Below are 22919 nucleotides of genomic sequence, written 5' to 3'. Positions count from 1 at the left end.
GTTTAATTTTAACAATTTATTCACAGACAATTCGATCATATATAAGATAGATATTTTTATTAAATCACAACATCAGGTTTTAGAAACTTAAATTGCTTTAGTTCATTTTTAACAATATCAGTCATTAATTCACCAGTCCTATACAGTAATTTGATATAAATATGCAGTTAACAGTTGTCCAGTTTGCATAACAATATCCACTGATTATTTAAAATTGCATTGTCAGGTATCCGCTATACAAATGAAGGAACCGATTTTACAAGAATCTACCTATGACATGATATTAAAATTTCAAGTTTAAATAATAAAAAATCTGATACGTTTGAAGTGTCTAAGATATATCCCCTAATATCGACTTCTCCACCAGCACGCGGAGATCAAGGTCAAAGTCAAACTGGTTGAAGCACATCTGGATTTTGTTACCAGCCAAAACCTGCAATTTCCTGTACCACAAAAAACATTAGAATTTTGTTTGATGTTTGCAAGCACTATGTCACAAGGATGGATCTTTTACTACATTTTCAGTTTCAGTTAAGAGTGCATGCTTGATTGGTTTCAATCCTTTCTTGTACCAGTAATTGACAGGATAACCTTCCAGTCTTCTGACCTGAAAAACATTGGAAATGCTTGTATCTGGAGTTTCTTATTTGTATACTGCAGAAGATGTACAAGAACGGGCATACTGGAATTGCATTTTCGCAACATAATGAGGTTTACAATAGCTGCTAGCGTTCGTCTTATAACGAATGAATTGATGGCTTATCCATAAAACAAAAAGGAATGAAGTATATTACTAGATTACCATCCATGAGCAATGTTGCATGTGAAGGATATGGAGGGGACGATGTAGAACTCCATATAAAACTCCTTGGTATCAACTATTAGTAAGGAATAAATGGAAGCAAGATCCTTGAGTTTCATTCTAGCAGCCAGAATAAAGATATGCTTCACACTACAATATATATTAGCAACTCTGTTTGTCAAATGTTGGATACTAGTGGATTGCTGATAATTTTATTTAGCAAACAGTGAGTTTCAAAAAAGTGCAGCACCTCATTTCAAATTTCACAGTTTTCTCGACAACAAAAGAGGGTGAATGCGACAATTCAGTTCAGTAAGAGAAATGAAAATTTGAAGTTCACAAATAACAGAGAACAAATGCAATGCAGTACCATAAAAATTTAAAAATTAAGTTCAGAAATTACATTATCAACATTTCAATGAATCAGAATTCCTAATACATGTCATCACGGGTGAATACTTGAGTACCTAGGCAGTCCGATCAAAGCACTTAGCATCCTCACGGACTAGCCATCTATTGCCTACCGCCTATTCGTACATGAGCTTTAGGCACTAATGGCGTTTCTCTTAGTATTTTGTTGTATATTACTCGTGTGCACGTAAATAAATTCATATTCACGAGCTAATTCTAGCTGATCAGATATATCCAAAAGCGAAATTGTAATATCCCTGGTGTTTGGTTGCCCAATTCTAGCTGATCAGATATATCCAAAAGCGAAATTGTAGTATCCCTGGTGTTTGGTTGCCCGTGTGATTTCAGCATCTGAGGCTTATCGACATGTCTGGAGAGTGTCGGGACAAGTCGGAGCCGTTTTGGCGCGAAATGGACGCAAAACGGACTTAGTGCAACGCGAAAGCAGAGTTTTGACATTGAAATCTGCAAAATGCAGGTTTTCAGTGTTAAATACCGATACCATACACGGGAGTACCAGTACCCAAGTGTATTTTCAGAACTGATGCTCTCGGGTTGTGCCAATTTGATGCTGAGTACCGGTACGGCATCGGGCTGGTACCGGTACCCTGGGTGGGAACTTGCGGGCGGAGAGGCCAAGTACCAGTAACCAAATCGGTATCAGTACTCCAACTGGCTTGTTGAGTTAGTGAAGGGTAGTATTATCTTTTTGGTTGGTGGTTATCCACACCACCTACTCCCCCTCATATCTATCCACCTGAGAGGGTAATTTTCTCATTTTTCTCTCTAGTTTTTCATCGTATGCTTGGTGGAGGTCGTGGCTCGAGCTCAGGAAAATTTTCGACGTCGATTCGGAGAGTCGTTCGAGTGTGCGTGCGTCGCGGTTGCGTCGTTGGAGGCCGAGCGAGCGCGTGATTTCCTCTCCTTTCGACTTCTCGCCGTAGTTGGACGAGCTTTTCGAGGTGGGTTGAAGTTTACCGAAATCGCGGGAATACCACCTATGTTTTTATATCATTGACATGTATCTTTGGATTTTCTTCCTAGTACTTAAATTCATGGATTAGAATTAACATCTGAATTTGGAGTTATGCTAGTAGTATAATTTTACATATTGGACTTGGAATTGACTTAGGAGAAAACATTTAAATTCTACACTGTCACTTTCTGAAAATTACCAAATTTAGCTTTAGGAGCTGTGATTCTTTTGTATCGTCACTGTTAGTATACGATGGATATCCAGATTAGTGTAGGATGAGTTTACGCTCATGCTGGGATGCCGAGCTTATTTTATAGTAGTATGTAGACTATTCCGCACTGTCGGGTGCCATCGCGGTTGACGGTGGACTCAGTTTGCTGTTTTTGCATCGGATTGTGCCAAGGGCACGTGAGTTTTAGTTGTAGGACCAGTTAGACCCATTTATTTTGATTATAGCCTGTAAGAGTCTGATTGAGCTCGACAGAGACACGCTTGCATACTCGGTTGGGTAGCGCCCATGAGTGCCACTCCGGAGTCGGATTTAGTGCTTTTGCGTTAATGTCGTAGTGTCCTGGTTGGACTTGCTCTCCACCAACAACCCATCGTGGTGGTGGTTGGTGTAGCTTCGACAGGCGAGACCGGTGTTTAAAAAAGCCCAAGGCGCACCTAGGCGCAAAGGGCTGTTGGAACCTAGGCGCAAGGCGCAGGCGCGTGCCCGAGAGAGGTCAAGCGCACACTTTAATAGAATTTTAAAATAAGTAAATAACCAAGAAGTGTCTTACTATACTTTCTAATAATTATTAAGTAGTACTAAATATACTCTATAAAATCATATTATCACAATAAATATTCTATAATTACCCAAATAATCACGTTTCCAAAAGGAAAAAAATTAAGAAAAGAAAACAAGCCAAGCAACATATATGATAATTTTGAAAAAGAAAATAACATAGATAAAAGGAAAGAACAAATTACCTTTTTTATCTCCAAATAAAGTCCGGCATAAAAGTAACTATTAATTCACAAACATATAAAAAATTTTGATGTGAAAAGTATATAATTATAAGCACAATATCATAAAAAGTAATATGCATAAAAGTTTGAAGTTTCAAGCCAAAAATCATTAAAAAAAACATTATGGTCATGTGAAAGCAATAATTAAAAAAGTGCGTCTTTAATATAGAGGGAGAGACGAGTTGAGTTGAAGAAGCAGAGAGGGATAGCCGGAGGCAACCGGAGGTGATGGACGAGCGGGAGAGAGGATCGGTCCAAGCGGAGAGAGGGAGAGGGAGTGGACTCAGCGAGAGGAGAGGAAGCAGACTCGACGAGAGAGAGATGGAGCGAATAGATGTTTAGGGTTTAGAACTTTAGATTAGATTGATTTTGGGTTTATTTTACATGTTTAAACCCATTAGACTAATAAATATATGATCCAAACCCATTAGAGCATATATTTTTAGATCCAAACCCGATAGGATCAAATAAATATTAGATGCGCCTTTCTTGCGCCTTGCGCCTTGCCCTAGGCGTGCGCTTAGGCAGCCTAGGCGCGCGCCTAGCCTAGCTGCCTAGCGCCTAGGCCCGCGCCTAAGGCACGCTTTTTTAATTACTGAGTGGGACGGGTGCGTTCACAATCACTAGTGAGATTGGGTCAGAGATTACATCTTAGTTATATCTACAGATAGCTAGTATTAGTTAGCGATAGTATAGTGGCATATAGCTGTAGAATTTTACCAGCTTCCGTTACTATTCTTCTGCATACTTTCTGTAGACTTAGTGGGTGAGCCGAGCTTCCGTTATTATTCTTCTGCATACTTTCTGTAGACTTAGTGGGTGAGCCGCTGATATCAGTAGCGGTACCCACTGAGGACTTTTTTTTTGCAGTAGTTCTCGCATCCAGTCGTGGGGGTAGAGCAATTATGTAGGCTACCGGTCCAACTCGCTCCAATACCTCAAAAGAGCCCACAAAACGTGGACTGAGATTTTCACGTACTCCGAATCTGCGGATCCCTCGAGACGGCGAGACTTTCAAAAACACATGATCTCCAACCTGAAACTCTAACTCTCGTCTACTGGTATCGGCGCAGCTCCTCCGTCGACTCTGAGCTGTCAAAATGTGTCGTCATACAACCTTGACCTTCTCCTCTGCCTCAATCAGAATCTCAGGTCCCAGTCTTCCTTTCACCCACATCACTCCAATGCACAGGGGACCGACACCTGCGTCCATACAACGCCTCAAACGATGCCATCTGAATGCTCGTTTGATAGTTGTTGTTGTACGCAAACTCATCCAGTCTCAAATGTTGATGCCACCCTCCTCCAAAGTTCAGGACACATGCTCCCAGCATGTCCTCGAGAGTCTGAATAGTCCGCTCTGACTGACCATCTATCTGTGGGTGAAACGTTGTGCTAAAATGTAGCTGTGTACCTAAGGCCGTCTGAAGACTCCTCAAGAAATGCGAAACAGAGCTCGGATCTCGATCCGATACTATCGAGGTAGGCACTATGCAATCTGACAATCTCATCCAAGTATAACTGAGCGAGTCTCTCCCTGGACCAGGTGGTCTGTACTGATAGAAAGTGAGCAGACTTAGTCTATCCACTATCACCCAAATAGCATCGAAACCACCATGTGCTCTCGGTAATCCCACAACAAAGTCCATCATGATCTGCTCCCATTTTCACTCGGGCAGTGGCAGATTCTGAAGTTTGCCGGCAGGTACCTGATGCTCTGCTTTCACCTGTTGGCAAGTCAGACACTAAGCCACATCTACCAATGTCCCGCTTCATTCCATTCCACTAGAAGTGTGCCTTCAAGTCCTTATACATCTTGGTTCCACCAGGGTGAACCGTATAAGATAAGTAATGAGCCTCTCTCAAGATCTCCTCTCGGATCTCTGAATTCATAGGCACACACAGTCGGTCCCTGTACCACAGTACTCCCGAACTGTCCACAGAAAAAGCCTTTGCATGTCCCCTCTCTAACTGCTCTCGTATTCTCAACAAGTGCGAGTCTCCACTCTGTTTCTCCCTGATCCTGTCCAACAGAATGGGCTGCAAGACCATAGACATCAGCCTCGCAATAGACTCAGGAGACACTACCTCAAGCCTCAACTGCTGCAACTCCTCAAGTAACGGCCTCTGCTGAGTAATCAACATGCTCAAGTTCTGCACTGACTTCCTGCTCAACGCATCTGCCACCACATTCACCTTGCCAGGATGATACTGAATACTAACATCATAATCCTTCAATAACTCCAACCACCGTCGTTGCCTCAGGTTCCACCACATGCACAACCACGACGCACGCACACTCGAACGGCCCTCCAAATCGACGTCGAAAAGCACCCGAGCTCGAGCCACGAACTCCACCAAGCACACGATCAAAACTAGAGAGAAAAATGAGAAAATTACCCTCTCAGGTGGATAGATATGAGGGGGAGTAGGTGATGTGAATAACCACCAACCAAAAAGACAATACTACCCTCCACCAACTCAACAAGCAAGCTGGAGTACCGATACCCAATTTGATTACCGGTACTCGGCCTCTCAGCCCGCAAGCTCCCACACAGGGTACCGGTACCAGCCCGATGCCGTACCCAGTGTTTGAAAAGGCGCGCCTCAGGCGCGTGCCTCAGCGCCTAGGCGCAAGGCGCGAGTCTCAATGCCTCAGGGAGTGAGGCGCGCGCCTCATAGGCGCCTCGTGATATTTACGTTTAATGTGTCTACGGTGTGGGTTTTTGGGTTTTGAATTTCTTCAATATATTCTAAAATGTTAAGAAAGTTTTTTAAAAAAATTTCTAATTGAACGTTTTTTTTTCCTTTTCTCTTGGTCGTTCTCTCTTCCACCCCCCAATGGCAATAAATAGTAGCGGCAAGAAGAAAGAAGCAACAGCAAACACTTTAAAGCTGAAAGTTGAAACATAATTTTTTTTATTTTTAAGTTGAGAACATTTATGCATGCGATTTCTTTACATTTTTATGGTTATTTTGTTTTTGTATAGCTATTTTAGAATTTTTTAATATAAAACATCCATTTAAAACAGACTTGTTAAGAGTGTTTTATTTTTATTAGACATGCGCCTCGCCTTCTTGAGGCGCGCGCCTTGCGGTGCGCCTCGCGCCTAGGCTCCATAAAGCCTTTGCGCCTTTTTACGCCTTGCGCCTTTTCAAACACTGGCCGTACCGATACTTAGCATCAAATTGGCACAACCCAAGAGCATCAGTTCTGAAAATACACTGGGGTACCGATACTCCCCTGCATGGTACCGGTACTCAATACTGAAAACCTACACTTTGCAGATTTCAATGTCAAAGCTCTGCTCTCGCGTCGCACTGAGTCCGTTTTGCATCCATTTCGCGCCAAAACGACTCCGACTTGTCCTGACACTCTCCAGATGTATCGCCAAGCCTCAAATGCTGAGATCCACGAGCAACCCAAAAACCAAGGATACTACACCTTTTGCAGAGCCTTCTTCTGCGGCTTCTGTCGCCAATTCTAATCGTAAAAAAAGAGTTGCGAGCTAGATCCTTTCCAGACTTGTTGCAGTGCTAAAGGAGTACCTTCCACAGGTAGTTTTGGGGTTTGTATGTACATATAGTTGTTGTCTGGATACTCGCTGGAGCGAGTGGTGTAGTAGACTATGTATGTACTGGAACCCTCGATTTATATATATATGTTTTCAGTTTAGCAGCTCATTACCTTGTGGTTTTAGCGTGATTTGTTTACAGGTACAGCTATCGCTTCGTATACAGAAAAAATTCCTATGTATACGGCGGGTCTGTTGGCATGCCCGGAGAAGCGTGTAATCCGGGGTGTAACAGATTAAGTTGGTATCAAAGCTTAGTATTAGGTCGTTCGGACCTAGAAAACCTTAAATTTGACAAACCTTAGAAAGGCAAGACGCAAGAGGCGTGATTTATCGCGAAAGTCAGTGATTGAATTGTTTTAACTCCTCCTAGAATGGAGTGATTGAATGAGTGTCTGTTTCGATCAAGAAAATTATATGGGCTGCAGACGGCATAATTTTTAGAAGAAACGGGGGCAGCCTTCTAGGCTTTTGCTTGATTGAGTCGAGAGTGATTATGTTTTATATCTTACCCTTTTTTTTTATTTCAAGTAGCCATGTATCGACGCCGAGGTCGACCCCCGACGCGGGATCGTACCGCGCCATCAAAGATGCCTAAGCAGGCAAGGCCGAGTGCATCCCCTGATTTGAGAGAGCAGTTGGCTGCCCTGACTGAGGCGACGAGGCAGCAGAGGGCACTGTTACAGAGGATGTGTAAGACATTTACTCCGCCACCGAGCACAGCGCCTAGAGCACCAGAGCAGTCAGCTCCACCACTGTGTTTGGTTGCCCGTGTGATTTCAGCATCTGAGGCTTGTCGACACATCTGGAAAGTGTCGGGACAAGTCGGAGCCGTTTTGACGTGAAATGGACGCAAAACGGGCTCAGTGCGACGCGAGAGCAGAGTTTTCACATTGAAATCTGCAAAATGTAGGTTTTCAGTGTTAAGTACTGGTACCATATAGGGGAATACCGGTACCCTAGTGTATTTTCAGAACTGATGCTCTCGGGTTGTGCCAATTTGATGCTGAGTACCTGTACGGCATCGGGCCGGTACCGGTACCCTGGGTGGGAACTTGCGGGCGGAGAGGCCAAGTACCAGTAACCAAATCGGGTATCGGTACTCCAACTGGCTTGTTGAGTTAGTGAAGGGTAGTATTATCTTTTTGGTTGGTGGTTATCCACACCACCTACTCCCCCTCATATCTATCCACCTGAGAGGGTAATTTTCTCATTTTTCTCTCTAGTTTTTCATCGTATGCTTGGTGGAGGTCGTGGCTCGAGCTCAGGAAAATTTTCGACGTCGATTCGGAGAGTCGTTCGAGTGTGCGTGCGTCGCGGTTGCATCGTTGGAGGCCGGGCGAGCGCGTGATTTCCTCTCCTTTCGACTTCTCACCGTAGTTGGACGAGCTTTTCGAGGTGGGTTGAAGTTTACCGAAATCGCGGGAGTACCACCCAAGTTTTTATATCATCGACATGTATCTTTGGATTTTCTTTCTAGTACTCAAATTCATGGATTAGAGTTAACATCTGAATTTGGAGTTAAGCTAGTAGTATAATTTTACATATTGGACTTGGAATTGACTTAGGAGAAAATATTTAGATTCTACACTGTCACTTTTTGAAAATTACCAAATTTAGCTTTAGGAGTTGTGGTTCATTTGTATCGTCACTGTTAGTATGCGATGGATATCCAGATTAGTGTAGGATGAGTTTACGCTCGTGCTCGGATGCCAAGCTTATTTTACAGTAGTGTGTAGACTGTTCCGCACTGTCGGGTGCCGTCGCGGTTGACGGTGGACCCAGTTTGCTATTTTTGCATCGGATTGTGCGAAGGGCACGTGAGTTTTGGTTGTAGGACCAGTTAGACCCATTTGTTTTGATTATAGCCTGTGAGAGTCTGATTGAGCTCGGCAGAGACACGCTTGCATACTCGGTTGGGTAGCGCCCAAGAGTGCTACTCCGGAGTCGGACTTAGTGCTTTTGCGTTGATGTCGTAGGGTCCTGGTTGGACTTGCTCTCCACCAATCACCCAGCGTGGTGGTGGTTAGCGTAGCTTCGACAGGCGGAACGGGTGCGTTCAGTCCCTAGTGAGATTGGATCAGAGATTGCATCTTGGTTATATCTACAGATAGCTAGTATTGGTTAGCGATAGTATAGTGGCATATAGCTGTAGAGTTTTAACAGCTTCCGTTACTATTCTTCTGTATACACTCTGTAGACTTAGTGGGTGAGCCGTTGAGGTCGATAGCAGTACCCACTGAGGACTACTTTTTGCAGTAATTCTCACACCAAGTTGTTGACCCTTTTTTGCAGAGCCTTCTTCTGCGGCTGCTGTTGTCGCCGATTCTGATCGTGGAATGGGAATTACGAGCTAAATCCTTTCCAGACTTGTTGCGGTGCTAGAAAAGTACCTTCCACAGGTAGTTTTGGAGTTTTTATGTACATATGGTTGTTGTCTAGGTACTCACTGGAGTGAGTGGTGTAGTAGACTTTATGTATGTACTGGAACCCTCAAGGTATTTATATATATATGTTTTTAGTTTTGCAGCTCATTACCTTGTGGTTGTAGCGTGATTTGTTTACAGGTGCAGCTATTGCTTCATATACAGAAAAAATTCCTATGTATACGGGTCTGTTGGCGTGTCCGGAAAAACGTGTAATCCGGGGCGTGACAGAAATATGCATACTTCCTTCTTAAGCTGTTTGCTTGTCAGACTGTTAGGTGATAATACATTAACTCATATCAGAAGAGGAAGGATAAGTGGTTGTGAAGTGCTATCAAGATCTACAACTATATAAATCTTTTTGACTGCTACTAACCTTTAGGAGGATCTTTAGTGGGGTCAAGGTAAATAAAAGTCTATAGATCCTCATCAAGATTTTTCTAATTACATTATTACTTTCTTATCTGCTTTATGACCGTCAGTCTATCTCTTATCTGCTTTATGATTGTTAGTCTATCTCCAGACAAAAATATTTCTTCTTGCCGATAAATATATAAGATATAATACACACGAGATGAATTGAACTAAACTACAAAAAAAAAAAAAAAAAAAAAAAAATAAATTGAAAAAAAAGGTTTCACTAAGCATCATTTTGGTACTGTTGCTGCCTTTTATTTTCATAAACAAAAATTCAATATGGCTGGATATGCTTGCGGATGGACTTACCTACCCTTGACAATGTTGGCTAGCTAACAACACACCACATCAGATGTCAAAAATCATCTTCTGTGAAAAACCCAGTGAGGTATAGTTGCTGCTAAGCTTTTGTTTTATCCCAAACAAACCTCCTAGATGTATATAGGATGTCATACTTATGCATGCTTTCTCTTATAAGATGATATAGTCAATTGAATCCACTACCATTTACACGGCAAGAGGAGATCATGTAATGCCATCCGCAGCATCTTCCAACAAATTGGACCTTATCTGCAAAATCACTAACTCGGCAGTTCATCTTTTGAACAGAATAGACTCTAGAAAAATTAAATTAAGCCAGGAATAACCATATGTTGACCGAAAGAACCAACCATTACAAATCAGCAGCTGAAACACTTTTATGGCATAAGAAATGGCAGGAGAGCTCATGACCAAGCCTTACATTTCTTGCATAAATAAATATAGCATGCTGCGGTACTTCAAAAGCATAAGTTGTAACTGTAAGATATTGAATCCTCGTAGTAATAGTCCAATTTTGGTCAAAGTGACCGAAGTGTGGCGAGAGAGATGTTTGGACATGTTCCATTTGACATTCCAAAGATGTTGGAAGAGTCAAAGTTGAGTTCTAGAAAAGATAACTAAGTTTTAGCATTGCTCGGCGCGAAATAGAAGTCAAACCAGTGCTAAAACTGCAGTCTGAGCATCTTGTACCGGTACAACATCAGGGTGGTACCGATACCCCGCAACAAACCGAGAGTGGTAGCTTTCGGGTTGGCCTTTGCGTAGTTGTTGAACCGGTGACAGATTGTCCGCGTACCGGTACCAACTGCAGAAAACTGCAAGTTTGGTCTGTTGCAATTGGGAGTTGTTTGAGGGGCTTTTATGTAATTGTCACAGCTTATAAAAGGGTCCCAACTCCCTCTCGTCTATTCTAAGCCAGAAAACACTTCCTCATTCCTTTTTCTTTCCCTTTCTCTCTCTAGAAGCTCTCTAAAGGGTTGAAGCTAGAGGAGGGATCGGTGGAGATCGAAGCTTAAAGTGGGATCTTTGTCTTCTTCGTCATCTTCCTTGCTGTCGGAGCGCGTTTTTGAGGTGAGCTTCGAAGAGCTTTAATGGTAGATTTCTAGGGTTGAGTTTTTATACCTTAGGAATGGTTTTTATAGAACCGTTAGATGCTAAGTGGTTATTGCTTGAATCGCGAAGTTATACGGTGAATTCTTGCAATAATTCCGACCTAGGGTTCTAAAATGGGTTTTGTAAAGTAGAGATCCAAGGTGGGGATTAATCTCTTTAATACCTATTTGCTATGTAGTTTGAAGCGCTGGTGAAGACGGTTCGGTGATTCGTCAAGCCTGCGCAAAGATATTGGCAAAAAGGGCGTTTCGGCTTCGTTTTCGCTTGGAGAGCCGAGGCGACGTCCTAAGATCGCGAAATTCGAACCTTAGCTTCGTGGCATCACCAGAAGGTGGGGGGTGTCATCCCGAAGCAGTTGGGCTTCCTTTTATGTCTAAGTCATATTGTCGATCATATTTCATATGTTGTACTTATGCATTATAGGATGTTGTATAGTTACAGTTCTATCTCTTTGCATGTTCCTTAGTAGTGTTGACACCAGGACCTAGGGTGCATGAGGATTAGATTTGGTGACATGAAATCCTATAGTGACAAGATAAGCGACAACTTGAACTTGAGACGATGATAATAGTTGACATTGAACTAGTGTAGTAGAAGCACTATGATATGAACGAGTGGCATGTAAACATGTTAGAACACTTACAATAAATGATTTGAACGAGTGGCATCGAATCTAGTGTAGTGACACATTATGACATGATTCTAGGGATAGTAGAGTTCCCGATTGTTGTATTGTGAATTTGGAATCGGTGCGGTAGAACCGTAGAAGCACTATGACCCCTTGTAGATAGGGTATCCTCGAGTTGTGAGAATTGTATCATGCTCACTAGTCTGTTTACACTTGGCGTGGTCGCGCCACCCAAGTAGTGGTCTCCGGAGTACTTCACGACAGGGGCAAACGTAGTTGTCCCGCAAACGGTCTCGTGCGAGTGCAATTTCTCCTCACCTATGAGATTGAAAGAATGAGTCGGGGAGAACCTTCGGGCTAGCCAAGTTGATTGAGTAATAAACATGAATAGCATAATAGATTTGCATTCATACCATGAGTAGACATAGTGTATGTTAGTAGATTGCATAACTATGTTGTATTCATATCCATGACGTTGTTGAAGCATACTAGCATGATAGTAGGTTTGTTGCTAGTTGGACACTTCATGCATTGTTTCGCATTTGAAGGCATAGTAGAATGTAGCAGTTCATTTCTATCTATCTATCTATCTATCTATCTATCTATCTGCTTACGCCTGCTTAGACCTAGTGGGAAAATCGACAGAGTCGGCGACCGAACCCACTGGAAACTATATTTATATAGTTCTCACCCTACTTTGTTGCAGGACCGAGTTCGAGCGGACCGGGCGAGGGCCGCGGTAAGGGCATAACGCCCTAGTAGCTCGTGGCTTCCTTTTTGCATTAGAGTATTCCATGTGTATAGAGATGTTGAACTTGTATACACATTTTGGAGATGCGAATGTATTATGCGGATGTTGTATGAAAATGTAATAGCTAGATGTTTCTCTTTTGCTCACTTGTATATGTACTTGCGTCTTGCTCTTACTTGTTTAACACTTGTGGTGCTTCATGTATATTGTTTAAGTTACCTAGGCAACTTGATGTACATGACTCTGTTGGTTGGCCTTGGGCGGGCAGGGGAGGTCCTGTCCGTTCGGCGTCTGTTCGACGTGCTCGAACCGACCAAATTGGCAGTCTCGGGGCGTGACAGTAACTTTCTAAGCTTGAAATACACAACCCTACGTGCTTGAAAAACGAATGCAAAAGATTTTGAGGAAAAAAAAAGGTCATTCTAAGCAGGCATCATTAGGTTATAAAAAATATTGCCTTGGAACAACATAGCAAGAATGAATTCGGTGACATACTCTTGTGATAGAAGATTTCTCCGATCAATCTCTGCAGTATCGAAGAACAAATATTTTCAGCTTGATTCCCTCACTCCTGTAAGCCCGTAACCTTAGATGGTTGTCTTGCCAATAACAACAAGCTAATTATAAAAAGAAGTTGATCACCTACTATGCAGCTCGTGTCATTTCGCACTTGCATGATGACTTACTGATAGTGTTGCAACCTGGCAAAGTGTATGATCATATTCACCTGGCAAGGAATATTACTAACCTAACCAAAACTAACAAAGAAGGGAAACGTGGAAAGAAACGTCAAAATAAGCTGCACACCTTGTTTTCTCCACCAATAACACCCAAAGAGCTTTTTCGAAATCCAAACTGAATTACATTAACTTTCTATTATTATAATAGGTTGATAAGGGGATCTTCTGACATCTGATGATCCCTGCAGCACCTCCAAAACACAACCATCTCTCACTCCCTTTGTTCATATTCCATCTGACTCTCTGCATAGCCACAATTTTGGGGGGCAAAACATCATATTCTTGAGAACACCCTTCTTCCAAATTCCTGCTTGTCTTCTCTTGTTCTTTTGCATCATTAATAAACTCACTTTCATTTTTCCCACTTTTTCTTAATTTTGAGTTTGAACGTTTTACTGGAGGAGCCTGAGAATTATTGAATTTCTTAACCATAGCTCGAGTATCTCCTGCAAATAATGTTGGCCAAAGGAGTTACATGATGGTAGGCCCAAAGAGCGAAAAAAGGTTTGCAGCAAAGGACAGGAGAGTTTTACCAAGATCTGTAGAGTTTGCTTCTTTAGGCCGGCCTGCATCAAATAAATAGCCATGACCAGGTACTTTCTTCAAACTAACAGGAACATTTCTTAACGGAATGTTTGGCAATGAACTATTGATGTTAAGAACATGTCCCTCTTCTGTAAGTGAACCACAAAGGAAATACGGTACACGGTTCCGGTTCGGATCTTTAACATAATTTGCTCTAAGCTACAAAGAAAAACAATTAGGTAGATTGTTTAGAAGTTTTCCCTAGCTATTAAATATATTAATATTTATAAATTTATATATATTTAGAAGAAAACCACCAATTTCAAGTTAGTGCAAAATAAAAAACCTAGTGCATGAGGTAGTTTACCTGAAAGCGGACTACTGAACCATCTGCACTACAATAAGCAACAACACCTGAACAATAATATGTATATTCATTAAATACATATAAAAGATAATTTTCAGGTAAACTATCTAGTTTTTATTACCTTCAGCATAGTTACTAAATACATATAAAAGATCATTTTCCAGTAAACTATCTAGATTTTACTACCTTCTACAGGAATGTTATAAAGTTATGTGTATATTGAACATGAATGGAAATATCAGGCCTCAATTTGATCTTCAGTAGATTGCCAAGGCAGCTCACAGCATAGGTTAAGCATTTCCAATTATATTTGGTAGAACTTTATACCTAAACGACACACTAAGTGCTGTTTGGAGATGTTACAATTTTGTGACAGCAATTATTCCAAACTGCATATGGTAGGAATGCCAACAAACTGCAAGCTATTTCCTCTTTATGTACATCAAACAACGTACATATAAGTGTACCTGTAGTTTGTGATACTTGGACGCTCCAAATTGCAAATGCTGAACATGTAAAACCATGTAAACCCTGACACTTCGTTCCAGCAAATGGGCTTCCAGTGACAGGAACATCATTTGCAGCTTTTGGTAAGCTTAGGATCCTCATAGTGCCATCATCAAATGATATGACAAGACATCTAAATGGAAGAATAATGAAATTCACAGTTCTAATAATAAAACAGATGGTGGTCTTATGAATAACTACCAGAACAGAAAGCAAAAACAGAGGTAGTTTGTTTACCTTTCACTAAAATTTATCAAAACCCAATACTGCCACTAGTACATATTAAACCCAATACTAACTATAGTTATTCCACCTTAAAAAGTAGGGATATGCCTGCATTTATGTATTTCAAAAGATGCATGTGCGCATACAAATAGACGATACATTACACCCTAATAGAACCATTTCTGAAGAGGCTAGTGCAGTTCCTGTTAAACTATATGATAAGATAGAGAGTGCACAAAAGGGAACATGGCGAAGAGCTCACAGACAAGCAAACTATAGCACACTAAACCCATTAACAAGAATGTAATATTACCTCAGATCCTTTATCCAATCAAGACTCAAAACAGCTCTTTGAGCAGGATTAAGGTCCCATAATGGCCGGAATGGATCTCTGAAGCGTGTAATCGTCGTTTATATGTTAAAACCTATACAGAGTTAGAGCAAATAGAACAATAAAATGCACGATCCATTGAGGAAAATACACACCGCACATCCCAAAATTTTAGACCTTCGTGTCCAGCAGTCACAAACAGATTAGGATTCTCCCCGTCACTGCATATAGAAGAATACAGCAGTGTTCAGCTTAATTTTCTTAGAAGAATAAAGAAGGGAACAAATTAATCTAATTTCAATTTCTAATGATATATTTATAACACCAGTGCAGTGTCATCTTAAGAGTCAACATAAATGGAAGATTCTAGAAGACAAACATACATGTCAATTGCAATTTCAGATTGATAACTTTTTAACATTTTGCTACAAACATGACATGCACTCCACGTAATTTTATGCAAGATATCACACTATAAATGTGGAAAACTTGATAGCAAAACAAGAACCATTAATAGATTGATTGTATTCATCCCTCTATCACAACCAACTTTAGTAGCCTAAAATCCGCACTGCACCAGAAAACCAAACAACAAGGCCTTCGCTATTCTTACATGGAATACCCAAAGCATTAGCAATCATAGGTTTCCAATATAGTTTCTAGTCATCAGCTGCAGGTTTGTCATTTCCTGTTGAGGCTTCAGTACGACATAAGTACATAACTAGGAGACAGTCAAAGCCTTATAAATCTAAGATATACCTCCCAGCTTTTATTTTGAAATCTGAAAGGCATCATTTCTTCCTCACAGCAGAATTTACATGCAAAAAACATAGTCTTCGGTGATTTACATATTATTTGAATCGTCCTGATAAAGTTGGGGCACAGCCAAAATATGTCTCAACGATGTAACTGTCTGCTTATCAATAGCAGTTAGAACTACAGGGGACATGAACTCAGATGTTTCTTTGAAAAAAAGCAACAATAAACCATATGCTATTGATCCCTAGAGCGTAGATTTTGTATCAAGAAAACCAACATTTAGGAATAAAGTAGAAGTTGCATAACTACAGCAGCAGTTACCTTCCATATGGCACCCAAGAGAGAGCTCTAATGGGAACAGAGTCAGCGGTAAAGCAAACCAAGGGCTTTGACTCTGTACACAGACAAAAGCACAATGAGGACAACTTCTATTTATGCAACAAAAGCAAGATGAAGTTTGCAATTTGAACTTTGCAATTGAACTACACAAAAACCTTCTAACATGACATTATGCTAATTTGTATCAAAATCTATGTTATAAGCTCACAACTCTGAAAGTATAATATTAGTCAGTCAGGAAAACAATTATATGATAGCAGCCAAAATACCTATATAGTAAGTAACCTAAATATAAAGTGTTGCTCTCCATACCTTGGGATGAGGAATGTGAAGTAAACTTCCATAATGCAACCTGAAATATGGAGATTTCAATAAAATTTTAGACCAATTTGTTTGTGTAAAGGAGAATCGAGATAGGAGAAACTTCAGGGGCTTTAAAAAATTCAATGGTTTTAACAGAATATGTAGTGTCAACATAATTATAAAAAACAAAACTACTTCGTCGGCAGCATTACTTAAGAAAGTTTTCCATTTAGAATTTAGATGGATGGTGAATATATATGAGTGATACATATAAAAAAAAAAAGGTTTGAAAAATAATTTCACAATTGTCTTTGTTTGACTTACCACTCCATCGTGGCACCCAGCTAACAACAGATCATGGGGCAAAGAAGATGACCACTCAACAGCCAAAGGAATGCTGCATTCCCACAAAAACAAGAGGGAAAAATATTGCTTAAAAAAGCTAAAACCAAGCAAAAAATAATCAATCTTATTCAAGTAGCAAATTCAATATTAGTCAATTAAAAAGCTTCTAACTGGTTTTACCTCTGTCTATCTCCACATTTCACCGTTGAGCTTCTGAATATAGGTTCCAACTTCACAAAACGAGGGTCAGTACCCTCACTTCGAGCATAAGAATATAAATATTGGACCATACCAGGAAGAGGAACTTCCCACCTGTATATGTCAAAGAAATAACCATAAATAGTATATCTTGGTCTCAAACCAAACGAAATATAATTAGACAACATTTGATTAAATTAGAGCATAGACATTGTACACTTCGAGAATGCCATTCCCCAATAATACAGCAAGATATCCCATATGAGTTTTGCCTGCTAAACTATTGCCTTGGCAAGGTCTCCATTTCACATCCCAGGCAACTCTTCCGTTATGTCCTAGACAGAGGACAATCCTTGGCGAAGCAATGTCCTTTGGGATTGAAGAACTCATGTTAATCTGATTCGGAAGATCCTGAGATACTTCGTTGCTCAGGAGTTTACAATCATTGTCAGGTGTTGGCACAACTTCCATAGATAATTTATTGTCTGCATCATTGGCCGATGAAGCTGGATATCCACTATTCTTGCAGGAAGCTTCTATTTCCTTCTCCTTTATTCTAGGTTTCTGAGTACATGCGATCAGTTTGTCATCATTTGTTAGAGAGATAACCGGAGCAGCAATTTGCGAAGATACACTTATAATTTCAACTGGTAACTCATTCTCAGAAACACCTAACAAAGTTTTATCTTGGAATCCATCTTCGTTGATTGTCCTGGAGTTATATTCCATTGTTTCTTCTTTAGTACTCCGATTTTCACCAGGCTTAATAAACAAGGTCCTGCGAGTAGATCCTTCAAACACTTCCGCAGCAGATGCATGACCCGTTTGGCACTGATCTAACAAGCTATTTTCAGTTAAAGCCCCGTGTCCACTTGAAGTGGGCAGCATACCCATAGCTTTCTCTGCTTTAACACCAGAAGCTATTAAGGAACTATCTCCACTTGAAAGTGGTTTCTTTCTCGGTCTCCCTCGACCCCTTCGTTGAGTCAATTCTTCCTTACAAGTCGCATCAATCCCATCAGGCCGTGCTAATAAAGCATCTGATGAAGCAACTCTCAAAGAGAGGACAGCCTCGTTTACATTTTCAATCTGATTGATACTACAATCGTTCGAAGTAGATCGAATAACCGATGTGTGTTTTCTCCCTGAATGTGATTTCTTTCTAGGTCGCCCTTTAGGCCTTTTTTGAGTTGATTTCTCACAATTTATATCTGCTAAAGCATGAAATCCAGAAGCAACTTCACTCGAATCAACAGTCAAAGGAAGTGTGCTATCCTCCACACAAACAGCTTGAAGTTTATTACATAGTGAATACTCCACTCTAGAACTCACATCATCGATAATTGAAGTTGGATACTTTCTAGGTCTTCCTCGTGGTCGTTTTAAAGGAGGTTCCTTGGAATCATCAAAAGCCAGGATTGGTCTCTTTGGAGGTCTTCCTCTGGGTCTTGGCAGACTTGATCCACCTTCGCCACTTGAAGGATTTTGAATTGGTCTTTTCCTTGGTCTCCCTCTAGGCCTTGGTGTGGTTAATACCTTCATAGTATTTATCGTATCTTGCTCTACATCCCCAACTTGTTCCTTTTTAGGCCTGGCTCCACTTTTAGGCACTGTTGAATAAGGTTTGACTATCTCATTCAAATTTAAGAGACACCAAATCTGGATGGCACCTCTTCCAACTAAAGGAGAACCTATCTTGTGATGAGTAGAGGAAGGAGGGTGAGCAGCAACTGCAAGATACTGCATAGAACAAGATAGTGAACTTCCTCTAGGAAGCAGGAAAGTGTTGCTATGTAGTTAAGCACAAAGTCAGAAAAGAAGAAAACGCAAGCAGTAGTTTACAATTTATAGTGGTCAAAGGCACAATTTAGAATTGTCATTGTAGTTAGTCAGTTTGCACCAGAAATAGAAATCAAAAGGTTACTTATAGATCACATCTGAAATTCTGAACAATGATGTTAGAGGAACATCAATAAAGTCGTGATTTTGATGGCACTAGACCACGTAAATGAAACTTTGAGAGGACAACAAACAAGTGCAGGTAGCAAGGTCATAAAATAAATCATGCTTCTAAAGAAAACCATAATTAGCTTCTTTCTTGCATATTTTTTACATGAATAATCATCAAAAAGGGTATAGAAACTCAGATGAGGATATATAAGGAAAAACATAGACTCTTCTGCAAGTAGTCAAGCAGCACGTAAATAAACTTAGAAGGCACCTCACAACTAATATTAGTGTCAGGCTTGTCTTGGATCCTAGGACACCAGTCCAATGCTGAGACATGTCCACCTGCATGCAAAACAAAATCGCTGCCGCAAAAGAGTCTTATCAACTACAATGATGATATATTCACAACTGAGTTCATACAGAGCACAAAGTGGGGGAACAATTTATTTATGTAATTCAAAAGGAATGGCGATATCAGAAGCAGATAAACCAAATAAGTCATTAAAAGGAAAAGTAATTCTAACTCTTAATTGATTTACTAAAGAAATCAAAAGAAAGTCCCGTTTCATTAACAACTGTATTGGAAAATTCAGATGAAATGCCAATGTATTTCGTCACTATCAAGTATCAACCTATAATTCAAGAATATTCAAGTCCTGTCTTATATAGGATAGAATCAAAAGACCAGCAAGCACTATTGACTATTGGGTTATGACTTACACCCAAGTAAAAACTATAATCATGAACCCTTTGTTTTTATTTCCCAAGGTGGATCTTCCCATAGGTTATTTGTACATGCAAGATCTAAGAGAATTGGAAGGAACTAAGAAAACAAACCAAGAAGATAATGGTGAAGTAGAAAAAGAATGAAAGGTTGAATATATATACTATTTCGGAGAAGCGAGAGGCATGAATAAGACCCAATGCAGCCAGGGCAGATCGTTGCATATAAATCAGTTGAAAGTATCGCTAACAAATATGGAACAAATCAAAAGATATAGAAGTAAAATAATAGGTAAAGATATCCTAAAAAGGGAGTTAACAAAGAGATGAAGATCTTCAATCAAACATAGTAATTAAAAAAAAAGGGTTTGGTAAAGATTACATATGTTCCTATGCACAAATAATTGTGATGTCATACCTATAATAAACCTTTTCAAATCCTAAATTGAATTCTGTATTTCCCATATGTAGGACTGAGCTTTATCTGAGATTTCGTAATACTAGAGAAGCAGCTTGAAGGACTACATAAATCACCTATGGATTTGCATAATAAATGTTCAACCTTATTGCTTCTTGTTTCTAATTTGCTAGGCTAATTAACTGCAAATAAATCATGATTCAAAATATTATGAATGTAGGAGAGTCCACAGACTGCAATTTCAATCTTACGTTGCTTTAGCCCTAGATATAGAGCATAAAGACATGATCCATTCTAGCTGTCGACAAAAAACTTAAGATTTAGCTCAATTTTTCCTAATGTGTTACTGGTCAATACTATTGTCCCCTTTCTTGATGCACAACTCCATACACCATTATTTCAAGCTTTCTTAGATTTCAAATGTAAGTTCCATATCCAAAATATCAGTCACATGATATTGACAACAGACAAAGAAAAGGGAAATTTAGAAAAGGACCTTGCAAATAAGAATTAATCTAATAAATAAGAGAAGTTACATAACGACTTTCAAAATTGTTAAAAGCAATTCACTATAATATCGCAAAGAAAGTAGCTAACAACTTCTAATAGCAAATCTCCTGGCACTTAACTAAGTAAAGGAATATTAGTTTTTTTTACAACTTCAAGACCTCAGAAAATAGTATGTATGTTCCAACACATCCATTATATCTATTGCTTCAAGAAACGTATGTTCTTGCCTAGGGCTGGCAAACGAGCGAGCCGGCTCGCGTTCGACTCGTGTTCGGCNCTAGATTTAGGCTCGAAATTAATTTCAAGCCGAATTTGAGCTGACATAAGCTCGCTCGAGCTCGGCTCGTTTGCACCCCTATTCTTGCCAACACATGGAAAATGCAACTATTTCTCAATTAGAAAATGTAATACTACACCAAGACATTGTGTGCAAAAAATTAGCAAAAGTCTAGAGTTATTACCTGTCCAGACATTTTTTATTATCTGATAACTGCTCCATCTGCATCAATTATTTTCCTTTCATAGTTAAAATTACCTTGAAATAAAATCTGGGTTTGAGAACTTGCAACTACTCCTTAGGCATGTTCTTTTCTATAAACGTAAAAACGAAACTACCTAACAATCCAATAAAAGACAGAATGAAACCAACCTCAGGAACTGCCACAGATGAATACTGAGGCAATGTTATTTCACCACTAACATCTCTCGTTTGAGTTGTTTGATTGTCACGAGCAAAACGGACAACTTTTGGGTCATATGTGAAATGTCTCCATTCCCTGTGAAGGTGGCACAAAGTTCAACAGATATCACCGAACGGCATCCAAGGAGCTCAACTAACAAAACAAAAAAGGTTTATTTTTTCTTCAAACTATGATAAAAAACCATTGCTTTTATGATTTCCATTCCGTATCCAATAAATAAGCGCAGTAGTCACTCGAGCCTTGATGTAATATAGTATAGCCTTCCAGTCTCAACTATATTTATTCTAGATGCGAAAGTTTCAGAACATAATATTACTAGGCAGCTTAATTGACTCTCCGGCATTGCTTTTGCTTTCGATCAGCTGCAGTAGAAATCTGGCACTTCTACTGCAGCGGAAATCAAAAATGAGATTTTGAGGTCCCAAACGAGAAGCTCCAATTGGGTGCTTCTAGTTGTGCTGCAGAGAAAATTTAACGTAATGATTCTTCAGAAATTACTGCGCCCTAAAGCAAAAACTAACAATCTAAACAATAAAAAAACGCAAGTCCAAGATTCAGCTTGCCAATACAGAGAAAAACAAGAAATTTTTTATCGTAGAGAGGAAATATGCACAGCGAGCTCACTTCAAGAAGGTTATCATGGATGAGAAGCGCTCGATCTCGCTGGGATCAAAACCACTATCGACTGGCGCCCCACAGAGAGCCGAGATCGAGTTCATCGCGGAGAAGAAACTCTCGACCGAGTGATCGAACAACGAAACCGCGACTCCACCTGTGGTCGCGCCCTTCTCCTCCGATCTATCTCGATCCACCACCGCGCTCTCGACCCCACGCGTCGCCGCGTCCATCGCCGAAGAGGAGGAAGAATCAATTCGAGAGAGATTAGGAGAAAGAGCGAAACCCTAGTGACTTGGCTGGGGAAGGAGAGGGAAGGGGAGGGTTGTGCGCGGTGGGGTTCGTGGTGTTCAAAAGCACGGCGGATTCTTGTTGGAGGAGCTCTCGTCCCTAGGGACGTCAACTGTTCGGATTCGGGTGATTCGAACCCGACTATCAAAATTCGAAATTCGAATCCAACCTCGAATTTGAATCCGAGGAATTTTAAAAATTCATATTCAAATTCAAATTCGACTAAAAATTCGAACTCAAATCCAAATGCTTCACTTTTAGTTATAAACCTATAGGCAAATTAAATAAAGAAAAATTACAAAAAATATGTGTTTTATTGCCCAACAACCTATAAGAGAAAAATAAAAATTAAAAAAGGCGCATAGATCTAAAGAATCAATCAACTCATAAAAATTAAAAAACTAAAATTAAAAATACTAATTAAGAAATAAAATAAAATAAAATAATTTTAAAAAGTTAAAAAAGAATGGATAGTTCCATAACCTAACAATTCATAAGAATTAAGAAATTACTAATTAAGAAAAAAAACAAAATAAAAAATTTCTAAAAATTTTTTTAAAAAAAAAGATAGTTCTATTGTCAAAAAAAATCCATAAGAGAGATGAAAGTTAAAAATATTAATTAAGAGAAAAATAAAA

At 39.9% G+C, this 22919-nt stretch overlaps 1 protein-coding gene across 14 annotated transcripts; it reads right to left on the bottom strand.

Annotated features, from left to right (window-relative positions):
* LOC109709049 lies at positions 142-22388 on the bottom strand. Of its 14 annotated transcripts, XM_020231106.1 has the most exons (21): positions 22000-22388; positions 21324-21450; positions 21136-21173; positions 19295-19385; positions 17291-18813; positions 17056-17187; positions 16855-16927; positions 16540-16579; positions 16210-16282; positions 15285-15350; positions 15112-15189; positions 14534-14706; positions 14067-14113; positions 13708-13918; positions 13242-13620; positions 13081-13135; positions 12930-13005; positions 12654-12810; positions 11883-12001; positions 518-607; positions 142-443 (listed from the first exon to the last, which is right to left on the bottom strand). In XM_020231106.1, the coding sequence occupies exons 1-15, from the start codon at positions 22221-22223 to the stop codon at positions 13295-13297; spliced, it is 3222 nt and encodes a 1073-aa protein (XP_020086695.1). In that variant the 5' UTR covers positions 22224-22388; the 3' UTR covers positions 142-443; positions 518-607; positions 11883-12001; positions 12654-12810; positions 12930-13005; positions 13081-13135; positions 13242-13294. The 14 variants fall into 14 exon arrangements, with proteins under 14 accessions (XP_020086695.1, XP_020086696.1, XP_020086699.1 ...); XM_020231107.1 differs by lacking the exon at positions 11883-12001 and having other exon boundaries at positions 13081-13161; XM_020231110.1 differs by lacking the exon at positions 11883-12001 and having other exon boundaries at positions 13077-13135.

Source organism: Ananas comosus, linkage group 4, assembly GCF_001540865.1.
Source record: "Ananas comosus cultivar F153 linkage group 4, ASM154086v1, whole genome shotgun sequence".
Lineage (NCBI taxonomy): Eukaryota > Viridiplantae > Streptophyta > Magnoliopsida > Poales > Bromeliaceae > Ananas > Ananas comosus.
This window is presented reverse-complemented; position numbering and strand designations above follow the sequence as displayed.

Excerpts from the sequence above, each read along its gene's own strand:
- LOC109709049 (XM_020231107.1), bottom strand. The coding sequence starts at position 22,223 with ATGGACGCGGCGACGCGTGGGGTCGAGAGCGCGGTGGTGGATCGAGAT. Across the intron at positions 17,188-17,290 it reads GGGAATGGCATTCTCGAAGT|GTGGGAAGTTCCTCTTCCTG; the intron begins GTACAATGTCTA and ends TGACATATACAG. Across the intron at positions 15,190-15,284 it reads CTAAAATTTTGGGATGTGCG|AGATCCATTCCGGCCATTAT; the intron begins GTGTGTATTTTC and ends TACACGCTTCAG.